This window comes from Oryzias latipes, chromosome 18 (assembly GCF_002234675.1).
Source record: "Oryzias latipes chromosome 18, ASM223467v1".
In the NCBI taxonomy this organism is placed as follows: domain Eukaryota; kingdom Metazoa; phylum Chordata; class Actinopteri; order Beloniformes; family Adrianichthyidae; genus Oryzias; species Oryzias latipes.
In genome coordinates, this window is record NC_019876.2 from 3,148,001 (window position 1) to 3,162,683 (window position 14,683).

At 41.5% G+C, this 14,683-nt stretch overlaps 2 protein-coding genes across 2 annotated transcripts; one reads left to right on the top strand and one right to left on the bottom strand.

Annotated features, from left to right (window-relative positions):
* Positions 1 to 3,347: 3,347 nt before the first annotated feature.
* LOC105356330 (endonuclease domain-containing 1 protein-like) lies at positions 3,348 to 5,504 on the top strand. Its single transcript, XM_011487232.3, has 3 exons — positions 3,348 to 3,846; positions 4,031 to 4,378; positions 4,477 to 5,504. The coding sequence occupies exons 2-3, from the start codon at positions 4,031 to 4,033 to the stop codon at positions 5,107 to 5,109; spliced, it is 981 nt and encodes a 326-aa protein (XP_011485534.1). The 5' UTR covers positions 3,348 to 3,846; the 3' UTR covers positions 5,110 to 5,504.
* Positions 5,505 to 5,618: 114 nt separating this feature from the next.
* Positions 5,619 to 10,838, bottom strand: LOC101171197 (tripartite motif-containing protein 16). Its single transcript, XM_004079615.4, has 2 exons — positions 10,534 to 10,838; positions 5,619 to 8,910 (listed from the first exon to the last, which is right to left on the bottom strand). The coding sequence occupies exon 2, from the start codon at positions 8,850 to 8,852 to the stop codon at positions 7,170 to 7,172; it is 1,683 nt and encodes a 560-aa protein (XP_004079663.1). The 5' UTR covers positions 8,853 to 8,910; positions 10,534 to 10,838; the 3' UTR covers positions 5,619 to 7,169.
* Between the last annotated feature and the right edge of the window lie 3,845 nt (positions 10,839 to 14,683).

A 14,683-nucleotide genomic window follows, 5' to 3' on the forward strand; every position in this document is an offset into this window, starting at 1 on the left:
TGAACCTTTTTTCTTCAATGATTTGTGATCTTCACTGGTGTCCATGGATTACATGAAATCCTCTCCACCTTTATCTTGGTAGGGAGAACACGTCAATGGTCATCTTGACCCTATAGAATAGCACAAGGGTTAAGTAGCAGTCAAAGCAGAGTGCTGATGAGGGGAGTGCCCACAGCTGGGTCCAATTAGGATGGGTGGAACCCAAGGAGTGGGTTCAATCTGAACACCTGAAGTATTCGAAATTCTGCAACAAAAATTAAGTTAAAGTCCAATTAGCTTTGTTCTTCGCATTTGCGCTTTGAGACAATGGTAAAAAATCCCTAGGACGAGTTTTCATTTGTATCTGGCGCTAAAGGGGCTTTTTTTTTTAAATGCATGATGCTGGCCTTTTCCCAAGGTCAAAGGTCAACGACACTTCTGTGGTGTTTGTCGTCTGGAGCTGGCAGCAAGTGTGTGCAATTTCATGAAAATCACTCAAACAAAAGTGTCGTTTTCCCATATCGTGGGAAAACACAAAAATCAGCAATTCTCAAAGTTCGCCACAAAATGGCCGCCATGGCCGTAACTTTCTTGGGATATCCTCAACGCGTGTGTTTTGGTTTCGTAACTGTATTTTGAAGTAAAAAAAATTTGGCCCCATTAGCGATTTTCGGCCCATTAATTTTCTTACGGGATTGCCGTGATGTCATCGTCTTCGGGGGGGTGACGTTGACTTTGTGGAAAATTCATTTGCAATTTATCCCAGGTGTGTGCACATTTTGGTGACTTTTCGAGAATGCGGCGGGGGTCACATTTTGGCTGAAAGGCACCAAAATCGTTCCAACTGCGAAAACAGTATGGTCCTTGCAGTCAGTGACTGCTGCTGCGGGCCATAAAAAGTGAACTATTAAAAAATAATTTTGTCTTTCCTTTGGGAGTAACAAGTAAAGGTCTTCTCAAATGTTGGCACTTTTCAGAATAATTTTAGCATTTTGTCTCAAATCTAAACTTATTTTAAAGTTTTTTTTCTTTTTAAATACCAAGATGCATTTCGCTTTAGCTCCAGCGTCCACGTTCTCTGAACTAACCAAACTCTTCAAAGGGCCGGCTGTGGTGCAGCAGTAGGGCGGTCGACCATGATCGTAACATTCCAGGTTCGATTCCCACCTTGCACGCCCATGAGTCGTCCTTGGGCAAGACACTGAACCCCACCTTGCCTCTGGTGGGAGGTTGGCGCTAGTGTTCGGCAGCGGAGCCGCCATCAGTGTGTGAATGTGTGAGTGAATGGGACTGTGACTTTAAAGCGCTTTGGGCCTTCGAAAGAAGGTAGAAAGCGTTATATAAGTTTAGGCCATTTACCATTCAACCGTTTACGTAACAAACGTATTTCCATCTGAAGCTGATGCTGCTTTTCCTGTCGTCAGAATCTGTTGGAATTACGTTTATTTGCTTTAATGGTCGAAGAGTTACGATGTTGTTGTTTTGCCGTCGTCGGCGACAGCTCCGATGTCAAAGGGTTAACTATCACAGCTCGCAACCGAAATGTAAAACTGTGATAAAATGTTGAAAAAAAAAGAACGCCTGTTGTTTTCTACTGCTGTGCTTGCTTTTAAAGAGTGCTGAATAAAAATGGAGTTAAACTGCACTGAGTTTGTCTTTAATTTTGAACAAATGTTAAAATAATTCAACTATTTTTTTCTGGTCTCTGGAAAAATAAAGAAAGAATCTTATGATTTCTTTAATTTGTAAACATATTTCAACAAAAAAGCTGCTAAATGTATTTAGATTCTTCTCAAAAGAATAACTCGTGTAGATCCGCTGACAAAAGGAAAACTTTAAATTTAAACAAACTAACGTTTTTAGCCCCTCCCACATCATCTATAGAGTTGTAACCAGTGGAGAGCCAGAAATTATTACAAAGTACGAACTTATAGTTAGTTCGCTTTTAATAATAAAACTGCAGGAAACAAAATAACTCCTCATGAAAATTGATTTTTCTGATTTTATGCTTTTGTTTTTACAAAAAAGTAAAAAAATAGATTTATTCTGAATTTAAGTATTTCTCTCCCAATCCAGGAAAATGAGCGGGTTTTGACGAGCTGACTTAGATAAGTGAGGAACCGCCCCTTCCAGGAAGAGTTTGTCCTGCCAGCCCCGCCCCCAGGCTAACAGACACCCACTTTCTCCGTTGAGCTAGCAGTGATCGGCTAAACACTTTCATGTTATTTATACAATATCCACATCCATCTTTGTAAAAGGTCAGATGTTGTTGTTTTTTGTGGACAAAATTCAGAGCGACTGAGGCCGACTCTAGGATGACATCACAAAATGGGCGGTAACCACAAGTAGAGGAAGGCGGAGCCTCAGACATCATGTCATCTCAATTCTGGGTTAAAAAAAAGTGTAATTAAAAAACGTTTTTTTTGTGTCTCAAAGGTAATATATTATCATTTACATGGATATTGTTTATTATAAAAGTCATCAGAATAGCATGATATAGTGTGTGTGTGACTGTGTGTGTGACTGGGTGAATGGGTCTGTGACTGTAAAGCGCTTTGTCCTTGTAGGAAGAAAGGCGCTATATAAGTATACGCCATTTACCCCATATAGGATCAATCAGATTGTTTACATCTCCTCCGTCACGTCTGTGTCTCACGTCCATCTCTCTGACTGTATAAGAGACCTGGACTGAGCGGCTGTGACGTCACCCATAGACAATGACTTTCCATGGTTCCAACCAAATGAAGCCAATTCAGTCGCCATTTCTCTGCGATACGGACATCTTAAAGCCAGACGTCAGTGATTGGTCCAAGTCGGTCTGAGTTAACTTTTCTATGGCAACCACTGTCACCAATCAGGAGTGAGCTTGTTCCAAGTCCTGAAAATGGCTCTCGAGGTTGGGGGCCAGCGGGCACCACGTGCTTTTACTGAGGCATCTGATTGGTCGGATTAGAACCTAAATAACTTCAAATAAAGAAAAGTATCAAGAAAAAAAATTAAGATTATTATCAAGATGTTAAAAAGATGTGGAGCACATGTGTCAAACTCAAGGCCCACGGGCCAAATGTGGCCCCCCCATGTCATTTTATGTGGCCCGCGAGAGCACAAAGTTTTTAATTTCTTAAAAAAAGGGTGTGTTTTTATTCACATAGGGGGTATCAAACTTGAAATATGGGATTGGGCAACTATACATTAGGACTTAAACACTGTCCATATAACCTAACCTGACAGAATCAAATGTTAAAGGATTTATGCTAGAATAACAAGCAAACATATGTTTTCTATGCAACTGGAATTGTCACTTTAAAAAGTTATAATAAATAAATAATGAGTTATTTAACATTAAGGAGTAGTTACATTTATTTTTCATTACATTTAGTTACATGTATAAGTTATATCTGGCCCTTTGAGGACAAACGCTATGCTGATGTGGCCCTCAGAGAAAATGAGTTGGACACCCCTGATGTATTGACTTTATGGGATTTTGGCGACACTTTGGAGACACTTCCTGTTTGAAAAGCAAGGGGGAGGGGTCACTGAAAGTGCTAAATATTTAGCACTTTCATAAATGTTTAAAAGAAAAATGTTCTATAAGACCCTCTTAATAACTACCAAAACATAAAGCATATTTCTCTGAGCAGACAGTGGAACTGTGAGGGTTTTGGTCAGTAGAAAACTGGATCAAAAGGCTCTTTTAGTGCTAAAGGTTGCAGCCCCCTGATGTAGCCCACCTGAGTTCAGAGAATTGAAAACCTCTTCCTGCTCAACTTCCTTTGTGGTCACAGACAGCAGATAAAAGAGGCGTTCTAATTTTTTCTCACAGGACGTTTGAATTCATCTGTGAAGCTGCAACGGACAAACACAAAGGTGAGCCTTAAAGGTTTGTTTATCCCTCATACGTGTGATTTTTGTTTCCTAAATGTAAGTTCACGTGGAGCTCTGGGTCGCTTATAGCTGCACAAATTCTGATTCATTTGAACATCAAGACTTTAAATAAAATTTAAGTTTCTTTTGGTGATTAGTGACCTCTTTCTTTGTCTTCTCTGGACAGATGATGTTTCTGCCTCTGGGGTGTTTTCTGCCCCGCACAGCCTTCCTCCTCCTCCTCCTCTTCTTCTTTTCGTCTTTCAGGCCCACACAAACTGAAGTAGTGAGGTCCATTTCAGACTGTGCCGACTTCCTTCTGAACCAAAGTCCTCCTCAAATTCCAAACATCCTGGAGGACGGGGAGATCCTGGACCAGAACCGATACAAGCCCATCTGCCAGACCTACAGGAACACCAGAACCTTTCTGACGCTTTATGACACCAAAGAAAGGATCCCTGTGTTTTCTGCTATCAGGGTTGGTCAAGACCAAAACTCTGGAAAAAGACCCAAAAACTGGATGATTGAACCTCAGGTAACTAAATTACGGGAATTTGAATTACTGCTCCATGTAACCAGTGAATCCGTTAGACATTTTAATTTTAATGCCAATATAAAATCTTTTTTCTGTAGCTTGAAAATAAATCTGCTGACAAGAACATGAAAGAAGACAATAAAAGACGAGGAACCTACGGACACCAGGCCTCCGATTTAGATTACAAAAACAGTAAAATATATAACAGAGGTCATTTATGTCCAAGCTCCTACGCCTCCAACGAAACGGCCAGAACCTCCACCTTCACCCTGACCAACATTGTTCCACAAGTGCAATCGTTCAACGGTGGAAGCTGGGAGAAGATGGAGAAATGCGTCAAATGTTTCATGGAAAAGTTCTGCAAGAACAGCCGCGGTGCTACTGAAGGCTTCGTGGTGACTGGAGCACAGGCCGGTACCGAAAAACTCAAGAACCAGGTCAACGTTCCCTCCCTGATGTGGTCGGCGTTCTGTTGCTATAGCAACAACAACAAAAAGTGGTTAGCGGGTGCGCACTGGGGTGAGAACGTCGCTGATAAGTCCAAAGACGAATCTCTGCAGACAAAGAGTCTGAACGATCTCTACGAGGATCTGGGGACACCAACCTTCAACGTCTTTCCTGGAACAGAGTGTCCTCTGGGGACGACCGTCTCCATGTTTTACCCAAAGTTAGACAAGTCCTGCAAATGCCCCCCGCCTACCTTCAAGCAAAGGAACAAATGGATAGGCTAGACTATTCTCATCTGTGGTTAAAGATGCATAGCTTCTTCTGGGGGGTTTATCTCCCCTAACCCTTTCACACCAGAGCTTTAGCTCCAGCGTCCACGTTCTATTAACTAACCAAACTCCTCAACCGTTTACGTAACAAACGTATTTCCAACTGAAGCTGATGCTGCTTTTCCTGTCGTCAGAATCTGTTGGAATTATGTTTATGTGCTTTAATGGTCGAAAAGTTACAATATTGTTGTTTTGCCGTCGGCGGCGACAGCTCTGATGTCAAAGGGTTATTGACAGCTCGGAACAGAAATGTAAAACTGTGATAAAATGTTCCAAAAAAAGAGACGCCTGTTGTTTTCTACTGCTGTGCTTGCTTTTAAAATGTGCTGAATAAAGACGGAGTTAAACTGCACTGAGTTTGTCTTTAATTGTGAACAGATGTTAAAATAATTCAACTATTTTTCTTTAGTCTCTGGAAAAATAAAGAAAGAATTACGAATTTTACGAATTTTTTTACTTACGAATTTTTAAATTGGTAACCTTCATTGTAAACATGTTTCAACAACTTTACACGAGCAAAAAAAGCTGCTAAATGCATTTAGTGTCTTCTCACAAAAAATAACTCTTGATTAGCCACTGACAAAAGGAAAACTTTGAATTTCAAACCTACAAATGAACGTTTGTAGCCACTCCCACATCATCTATAGTGTTGTAACCAGTGGAGAGCCAGAAATTATTACACAGTACAAGACATAAACATATTATAGTTAGTTCGCTTTTAATGATAAAACTGCAGGAAACAAAATATCTGCTCATGAAAAATAATTATTCTGATTTTATGTTGTTTTTTTTACAAGAAAGTAAAAAAACAGAATTATAGTGGATTTAATTATTGCTGTCCTTATCGGAAACTGCTTCCATCCGTCACTAATTCTAGCTACGTCTTTTGTAGCCCTAATGTGGGAACACGAACCCCAAACTCTAGTAATTAGTAAAATACTAGTAAGAAACATTAGTAATAAAATGACAACAAAAATGACAGAAAACGTATCCAAAATGAAACCTACACCAACAGTGTTGTAGTAAACTAAAGCAGATAATGCTAAATGCTAAAGCTAGCTGAAGATCAAGTTAGCTAACTGGGAAACTGCTGTTGTGTTTTTTGCATAGAAGCTACAATCTTCAGAAAGATTCCTGAGGTAGTTAGTAACAAAAGTAATCACTCCCTCAAAACCAAAGTAACTGCATTACATTTATTTTATTTTATAAATAAAACTAATGTTTTATTCCTGTAACTGTCTTTATGGTTGTTTTGTAAGGCGACTTTCGGGGCCCAGAAAGCTGCCACATAAATACTATTTACTACCATCATTACATTTTCTTACTAAAACGCTGCTAGCTAAACCCGCAGCATGTGTCCATGTGGCATGCGCTGTTGTCATTGACAAAGCAGCGTTTGGTGGCGTTTGACTATCTGGTGGGATAACCTGCGTCAACATTAAACGCCTGTAAACTTCTTCCGCCCGCCCTCTGCTTCACTGCGAATGAATGCGTGATTATTTTTAAAATGCTTCGTAGAAACGTGTTCATTAAGATGAAATGTACAGTGTTGTTTAAATTAACCTGTGTTCCCCTCGTTTAACCTACTAATTTTTCCAAACATTCTAAACCTTTAACACCGGAGATTTTGCCGGTGACACATTAATAACTCGCATCGTAAATCTATTTAAATTTAAACGTTTCAACGATAACAAGCTGATTCAAACGTGGAGAAAACAAAAAAACTGAATGAGTTTGACCAAAGACCAGACATGAAAGATGCTTGTCTTTGTTCTGGAACCTCACAACCCCTTGGGCGGTACCAACACCCCCATGTTTGGGGCTTGAAGGTAGCGACAAACAAATGTACCTGACAGTAGAAGCAAACCCGTTGACTGTTCCTTCAGATTGAGTAGTAGTTTTAACTCCGTAACGGTCCAATGACTGAACTCTACCAGGGTCTCCCCAACAGCTCTTGAAAAGTGCTTGATGTTGGGAACCTGAACAGCTGGGGGTGTTTATGGATTTTCAGGTGGTTAGAGGTCTTTTTCTGGTTTGATGAACTCAGCAGCGTCTCCATCAGAGTAGAACAGGAGTCCGGCGTGGAGCGGCTGAGTGAAGGTGGTCTGGACTCTGTGGAGCAGGGTCATGGTTTCAGAGACGCTGTAGAAGGCCAGAACACCTGCCCCGTGGTCCAGGTACACCCCCACCCTGAAGGGCTGCGGGCCGGACACGGCCGTTTTGACGTTGTTGTGCCAGAACGTGTAGCTGTTGGGTTCGCAGCACAGCGCCCAGGACTTGTCGTTGCAACCCAGCAAGCACTCGTTGAGACGGCCTGCTCTCCGGATGTTTCTGTAGGTGACCGCTACTCGAACCCCGCCCCGCCTGGACTCCACCTCCCAGTAGCAGCGTCCGGTCAGACTCTCTCTGCTCAGGACCTGATGCCACGCCGTGAATCTGTCGGGGTGGCTGGGATGAGGCTGCTCTTCCTTCATGTACGTGGCTTTCCTGTCGTCCTCGGACAACAGCAGGTGCGGGTGGGCCGTGTTCGGATCCATGGTTAGCTCACACGAATGTCGTAAGAATCCAGCCCGGCTCTTTGGTTCTGGTTCTGACAGTAACACATCAACTTCAGCCACAGTCAGGGAGATCTCTGCCTGTTTGTCCCTCAGGAGCTCCTGTAGTTTGTCTCTGGTGTCTACCACAGCTGCTGTCGCCTCCTCAAAGTACCTGAGAGGACGAAGGTGGAAGCTGGATGAGTGTGTGGACTCACTGAGTGCAGACAGTGAGGGGTATCTGTGCAGGAACTGGCTGTGGTCCTCTGTGTGAGAGAGCTGCTCCATCTCTCTGTCTTTGCTCTGCAGATCTCTGATCTCCTGCTCCAGCTTCTCCTGAAGATCCAGGACTCGATTCACTTCAGCCTCCTGCTGGGATCTGATCTGCTGCTTCACCTCAGAACGGGCTTTCTTTAGGTGATGAATGAGTTCTGTTAGGATGAGTTCGGTTTCCTGGACTGCTTTGTCTGCCCCGCCGCTGATGTTCCCTGCCTCCAGTTGAAGGATTTTCACATCTTTGGTTCGGTCTTCGATTTTCTCCAGGATCTGCTCTCGAGTCTCCTGGAGCTTCTTCTGCTTCTCGGCTCTTTCCGCTGCTGTTGAGACCGTCTCGTGGCCCTCGTGTTCGTCCATCACACAGAGATAACAGATGCACCGCTGGTCAGTACGACAGAAGATCTTCATCTCCTCGTCGTGAAGAGAGCAGACGTTCTCCTGAGGTTTCTTGGTGTCGACCAGTTTGTGCTTTTCAAAAGCAGGAGATTCATAATGAAGCTTCAGGTGTTCCTCGCAGTAAGACGCCCGACAGACCAGACAGGACTTGACGGCTTTCATCTTCCTCCCAGAGCAGACGTCACAGGGCTCGTCTTCAGGTCCAGCGTAGCAGTGATCACCCGACACCGAGCTGAGGCCAGTCTTCTTCAGCTCCTCCACCAGCTCCTCTAACGTGGTGTTCTTGACCAGGACCGGCCTCGCCGGGAAGGTCTGCTTACAGTGAGGACAGCTGTGGGTTTCCCTCTGGTCTTCATCATCCCAGTGGGCTTTGATACAGTCCATACAGTAGCTGTGTCCACAGGGAACCGTCACCGGATCCTTCAGGAGGTCCATGCAGATTAGACATGAGATGGAGTCTCCTTCCAGCTGAACGACTCCGCTCTGCTCCATTTGAACCTCCTGTTAGAGCCGTTTGAGGACCGGTTCTGGATCGTCTTTCTACTTTCTTCTGTTTTCAAAGGGAAAGAAAATAAGTCTGTGTGGTGACCAGGTAAGAAAAAACACACATTTTACTGAAATACACCAAAATTCTCCTACTGCTTCCATCAGAGCGTTTAAAGCTTTCATGTGGAAAACCGTCACCAGACGTTTGAATCCCCCCTTCAACCACAAAAACTTTCAGAAATGTGAACGTCGGTCAGACTAATCTGGACATTTTGGTTAGAAAAATTCCGATTTGTTTGTTATCAAGGGTGCGTTTTCACTAAAATCCTCACTCTTACTTTGTCCCGCCCAACTGTCGAACTGGGCGGAGTTGACTGCTGTCATTACAGCAGCTCAGGTTTCACTGAATTTGTGTGGGGTCAAAGGTTGAAGACCTCATCAGACCCATAACGTGGCGACCACTAAGACAAAACGTTGTCATTATGAGGTTCTAGTGATAAGGGTTAGAGATCTTTACTACATGACATTTGTTACTGTTAGACCAACATGGTACATTAATATATCAGAGATCCATAATACTAAGTAAATGGATAGAAAATGTCCTATATTTTAGATTTGATTGATTTCTATTTCTTCAACACATCAGAATGCTACAGGAAACTTCTCTGCATTGACAGAGAACAATTACCCAAACCTCTCAAGGATTTCCAAAACGGTTAGGTTGGTGAGGCAAATGCTTGAGCCTCACTAAAGATAGGCTCCACCTATTTTTCATTAAAGGCATCCGATTGGTCTGTTTATAACTTGACCTCCAGGAAAAATATCAGAAAAATAAATGAGGATTATCAAGAACTTGATCAAGAACGGTTCTTCTGACCAACAGAATGGCCGAGTAACAGCTACTTATTTCTCTATAGACTATTATGGGAATTTGGCTTCTTGGAGCCAGCTGGTACTTCCTGTTTGGAACATTGGGGGGGAGGGGACTCAGTCCAGTTGTCATGTACAGTCAATGGTGACACCGCAGCAGTTTTCCTCCACTTTGAAGCATGTGAAGCTTCTGAAACTGATCTCAACGCAATTCTGAGCCACAATTAGCGCTGCCCTTCAAAATATGAGCGAATATGAAGATTTCTGCTATTTAAAAACAAAAAGATTTTCTAACGGTTTATTTATTTATTTATTTATTTATTTATTCGTTTATTTAACAGGGACAGTGCACATTAAAAGCATCACTGCAATGCGCCAGAATTAGCCCAAAGGCTATTTTTCATCCGTAGTCCCCGGACAGGTGTTAAAAATAGTCAACCTAAAAACCTAAAAACATCAATTAAGTACATTAATTAAAAATATACATTTACCATTAAATTATCATCTAAAATACATATACTAATAAAAACATGGTTCAAGCAGGAGCTTCTTTGTCCTTTAGGCGTCGCCATCATCATAAATACTTATTGCACATATCAAAATATTTAATTTAAATATTTCCCAAACCCGTCTAGCAAAGGTCTCCAAAAATTAATCTGCAGCTGAAGAATTCAATTCACAAGAAATTATTACAAATTTTTACAATAAACATAGAAATGTTTAGTCTTAAACCCACCAAAACTAACTCTAAGATGAAGGTTAGACAATAAATGAAGATCAAAAAGTGTAAAAGAATAAAATATAATGCAATACAAACCTGCTAAGTGAATTTTCTAAAGTGTTTCCAGGTCTGCTCACTTATTATAAACGGAGACAATCAATCTTTGAGGGGGGCTCCTGATCACGTGACCCAGCGTTTGTAACAAAGAGGAGAAAAAAACCTAAACGTTTGAATGAAAATGTTCTTCAAAGCGTCTTAAATCCGCTGGTTTGGTTTAAACAAACAACCAAACGCGGCAAACTTCCAGCAGCGCCACGGAAACGAGCCGATAACGAAGAAAACGGACACTGGAGAGAAGAAGCAGCGATTTTTTCAGGATACCAACCCCCCAGCAACGGAGCTGCGCCGTGATGGACACGCCCACGGAACCCCATTTACGGTCTAACAATGGAATCTCCGGTGTCGTTACCATAGCAACGTCTTTGATCTTTTTTTATTATCTGCTTGAGCTAAGAATTTTATTTCAGAAAAAAATACACTTTTAACAACTGAACCTTTGATTAAAATAAAAAGTAGAAAAAATATGAAGTGATGAAAATGCCAGCACTAAAGGATCATGGGAAACTGAGTCATTTTTCTTTCGAGATTCAAACAAAATTACTAAAACAATCTCATTTACAATGTATATCTACTCAGGTAAGTAATAAAACTCATTTTTACTTTCAATGTTTGTTTAATTTATAAATAGTGATATTTGAAGTTTACAGTAACACGAAGAGAACATTTTAAGAAAAGTTTGCTAGCTGAAAGCTGCTAACTTTTTTAGCTTCACCTTGATGCATATGGATTAGCATGTTGGGTCTTCCAGGAAAAAAGTGGTTTTTGGAGTTTTTTTTATTTTAAAATGTTTTTGTCGCGTTATTTTGATGATGGAGGGCATGTATAAAAAAATTAAAACGTCTTTTCTGAGGATTTATTCAAATTGTTGTAAATCCAACTGAAACATGCCGTTTGAAAACGCTTGCACAATCTGCGGGCCACAAACTCAGCTGCGTCCACTGTCAGACAAACAGATCTGTGAACGTCTTTGTTTTCCTCGTCTGAGCTGGAATCTGGATCCAAACTGTACGACTGGATAGCTCGCCATTTTTATTGTCCAGTTTATGTTAGCTTGGGTTTGTAAACTAGCAGGAGAGAGTGTAAACAAAGGGATGATGGAAAATGATTGTAGGCGCCAACAGTCCTGCCAACGACTCAGAGGTGAATTTTTAAAGAACTCCTGCCGCTCTGCAGAAACTATGTCCTAGAAAACAACCTAGGTTTTTTGGTTTTGGTTCTCTTCAGTCATTGGCCAGGAATTATGAGGGCGGGGCAAGGCAACGCGAGAAAGAATAATGAAAGTCCTACATTTTGCAATCCTTGTCAGGATAGTTCACGGATTCAAACTTTATATTTCACTGATCATTCGGTATCAACGTCAGGTTTGACACTTTTGACTTAGGTTTGGTGGAGGCGTGCTGCAAAACGGTTACTGAGGAGACAGTTTTTGACCAGTTTCAAAATTGGTCCTTTGATGTTTCCTTGTAGACTTTTAATCTATTTTTATCTGATTATTTACATGTTGTGTTCTCGGCCATTGTACAGCACTTTGGGTCTGTATGGGCAATTTAAGTGCTTTATAAATGAAGGTTATCATTTTTATTACTATTTCTATGTAGGAGTTGTAGACCAGTGTTTTTTAACCAGTGTGCCGCAGCACACTGGTGTGCCGTGGGAAATTGCCCTCATTAACTGATCTAAAAACGTTTACCGTCTCCAGGATATCAGTTCTGAGTTCATCCAAACAGGCCCTGATAAAACACTGAGTAGTTAGGAATTTGAAAGATCATAAAATACTTTTTTCTTTGTGTTTATTTGATTAAATTAAAGACATTTTCATAAGAATGACGGTACCGCGATTTAGCCGTATCGTCAGCTGTTTTCTTAAAAGTCCCGCCCCTTTAACTGTCTCCACCAATCATTCTTGGAGGCTTAATCACATGTCATCAGTCTGACCAATCAAAAGTGGTTAAAGTCTTCACTTCCTTGTCCCGATTTAACTCATAAAGTCGCTCAGTTCTAACAAAAATACCAGCTAAAGCTCGTCTTTAGCGGTGTAGCTTTCCACAGAATCTGGTATCAGACCGTGGAACAAGTGAACAAAATAATAAAGCTCAGAGACGCTAGTCTGTCTGCGTTTGGCGGCTGTTTGCACTACATCTCCCATGATGCATTGGGTTAAAGTGACAGCGTCTCAGCGTACAATGAGACTTCCTTGTAAAACGTCTTGAAACAACAACAAACACACATCAAACAGTTTTTAAATCTTCTAAGTTAACTTTCATTACATCTTTTAGAAAAAACAGCTGCAGCTTCCAGCTTTTTCTGCCACAATTATCACAAAAATGAATCTGAGATTGTGGAGGGACTGTACATCAATACAGACTATAGAGTTTCTCCTCTTTTTTTTTTTTCTGGATGCTGGTGTGCCGCGGGATTTTTGTCAAGGTTAAAGTGTGCCGTGGCTCAATAAAGGTTGAAAAACAATTCATTAGAGGAACGTGCACTGATGGACGGTTTTCATCCTCTGCTAACGTCAGGAGACTGAAATAAGACAATTCTGAGAGGACCAGACAAGTCACCCATTTTCTGCTGAACATTGTTTATTTCTTTGTTTTTTTCTGTAAGGTGGACTGCAGGCCTCAGATCCACTGCAGTACTTCATCACCATCCAACAATTTACTCCTCAGACCAGCAGGTGGCAGTAACATTCAAAAAAATGTCTGCAGAAGAGCTGAGGCTGATGAACAGGAACAGAATCCTTTAGATTCATAGCAGTTCTTTCTCTGAACAAAATGTTCAGCAGAAAATTGATAATTCAAATAGTTTTGTTGGAGTTTGAGGGGATTTTCTACCTCCATGCTGCACGTTCTTCATGACTGATCTCTGTTCCTAAGATTCAAGTTTTCACTGATTGTTTGATGTTTCAGGTGGAAATTAATCCACTTTAGTGAATATATAGGCATAATGAGGATATCGTTTAGGCCCTAATCATAAATATTCTTTAAAAAATGAATAATTTTGCAGCAAAGATGCAGAAATCCTCTTTTCTTCTATGGTCCTCATAGACAGCAGGTGAACTTATGAACTGTGAGTCATTGTTGACCTTTTGAGGATTTCCTCGTTAGTAGAACACGAGGTTTAAAGGTGGGCGTGGCTTAGTCAACAGGCAGACTGTGTGGTTATAGGCACGCCTTGTTTAGGAGCCCGACTGACGGTCCTTCATTGGTCTGCTTCCCTTGTCGTGGTTCCGGTTCACACGGCACCTTTGAGGCTGGATCATTCCCGTCTTTGTGTTTCCTTCTTCCCAAAGCATTCTGGGAATGAACAACCAAGGTGAGTGACACAATTGCTGTGTGTTTACGTTACACACTGTGTTTGTGGAGTTCGCTGTCAATGACCCAAGTGGATCTTTTCCTGTCACAACCAAAAACCAAGAAGAATCTTTTTGGGTCCAAACTCTGTTATCTGGAAACAAGATTCAAAGAACTGGATTTGAACTGCAATTTATCATCAAAATAAAATTGTTTTAAGGTGAAATAAATCATTTGTTGATGGAATACAGTAAAAAGAGCTTCAGGAGAACTGAGACAGCCCAACACCTGAATGCACCAAGCACAGGGGGAGGGGCTAAACTGCAGAGCTCCGGTGCCAAAAATCGTAATTTTGTTGTATTAGTCACTGCGTTTTTAACCTGTTCCTGTATCTGCCGCTGTCCTCCATCACGATCAACCCATAGGCTGTATATGAGAACGGTACCTAGCGACTCCTCCCCCCTGGCGTTCCAAACAGGAAGTACAAATCCCATAAACTTCTGTAGAGAAATAAACAGCTGTTACTCAGTCATTCTATTGGTCAGAAGATCAATTCTTTTATTCTAACATGTTCTTGATAATCCTCATTATGAAAGTAGGTGGAGCCTGCTGGTCCCACGTCCAACGTTCATAACGTATGACGTGAGGGGTTCTCCAAAAATCAGAGTGAAGAAGTTCACGCCCATCAACAGGACATCACAAGTGTTTGTCAGCTTTTTCTGTTGTCATGACAACATCAAGATAGATTTTCCAACAACTTCCTGTCGTTTTCCAAAATGTATCTTGATAGCTAACGAGCTCTACCAAACAAGGGGGGGATTCCACATAGCGAA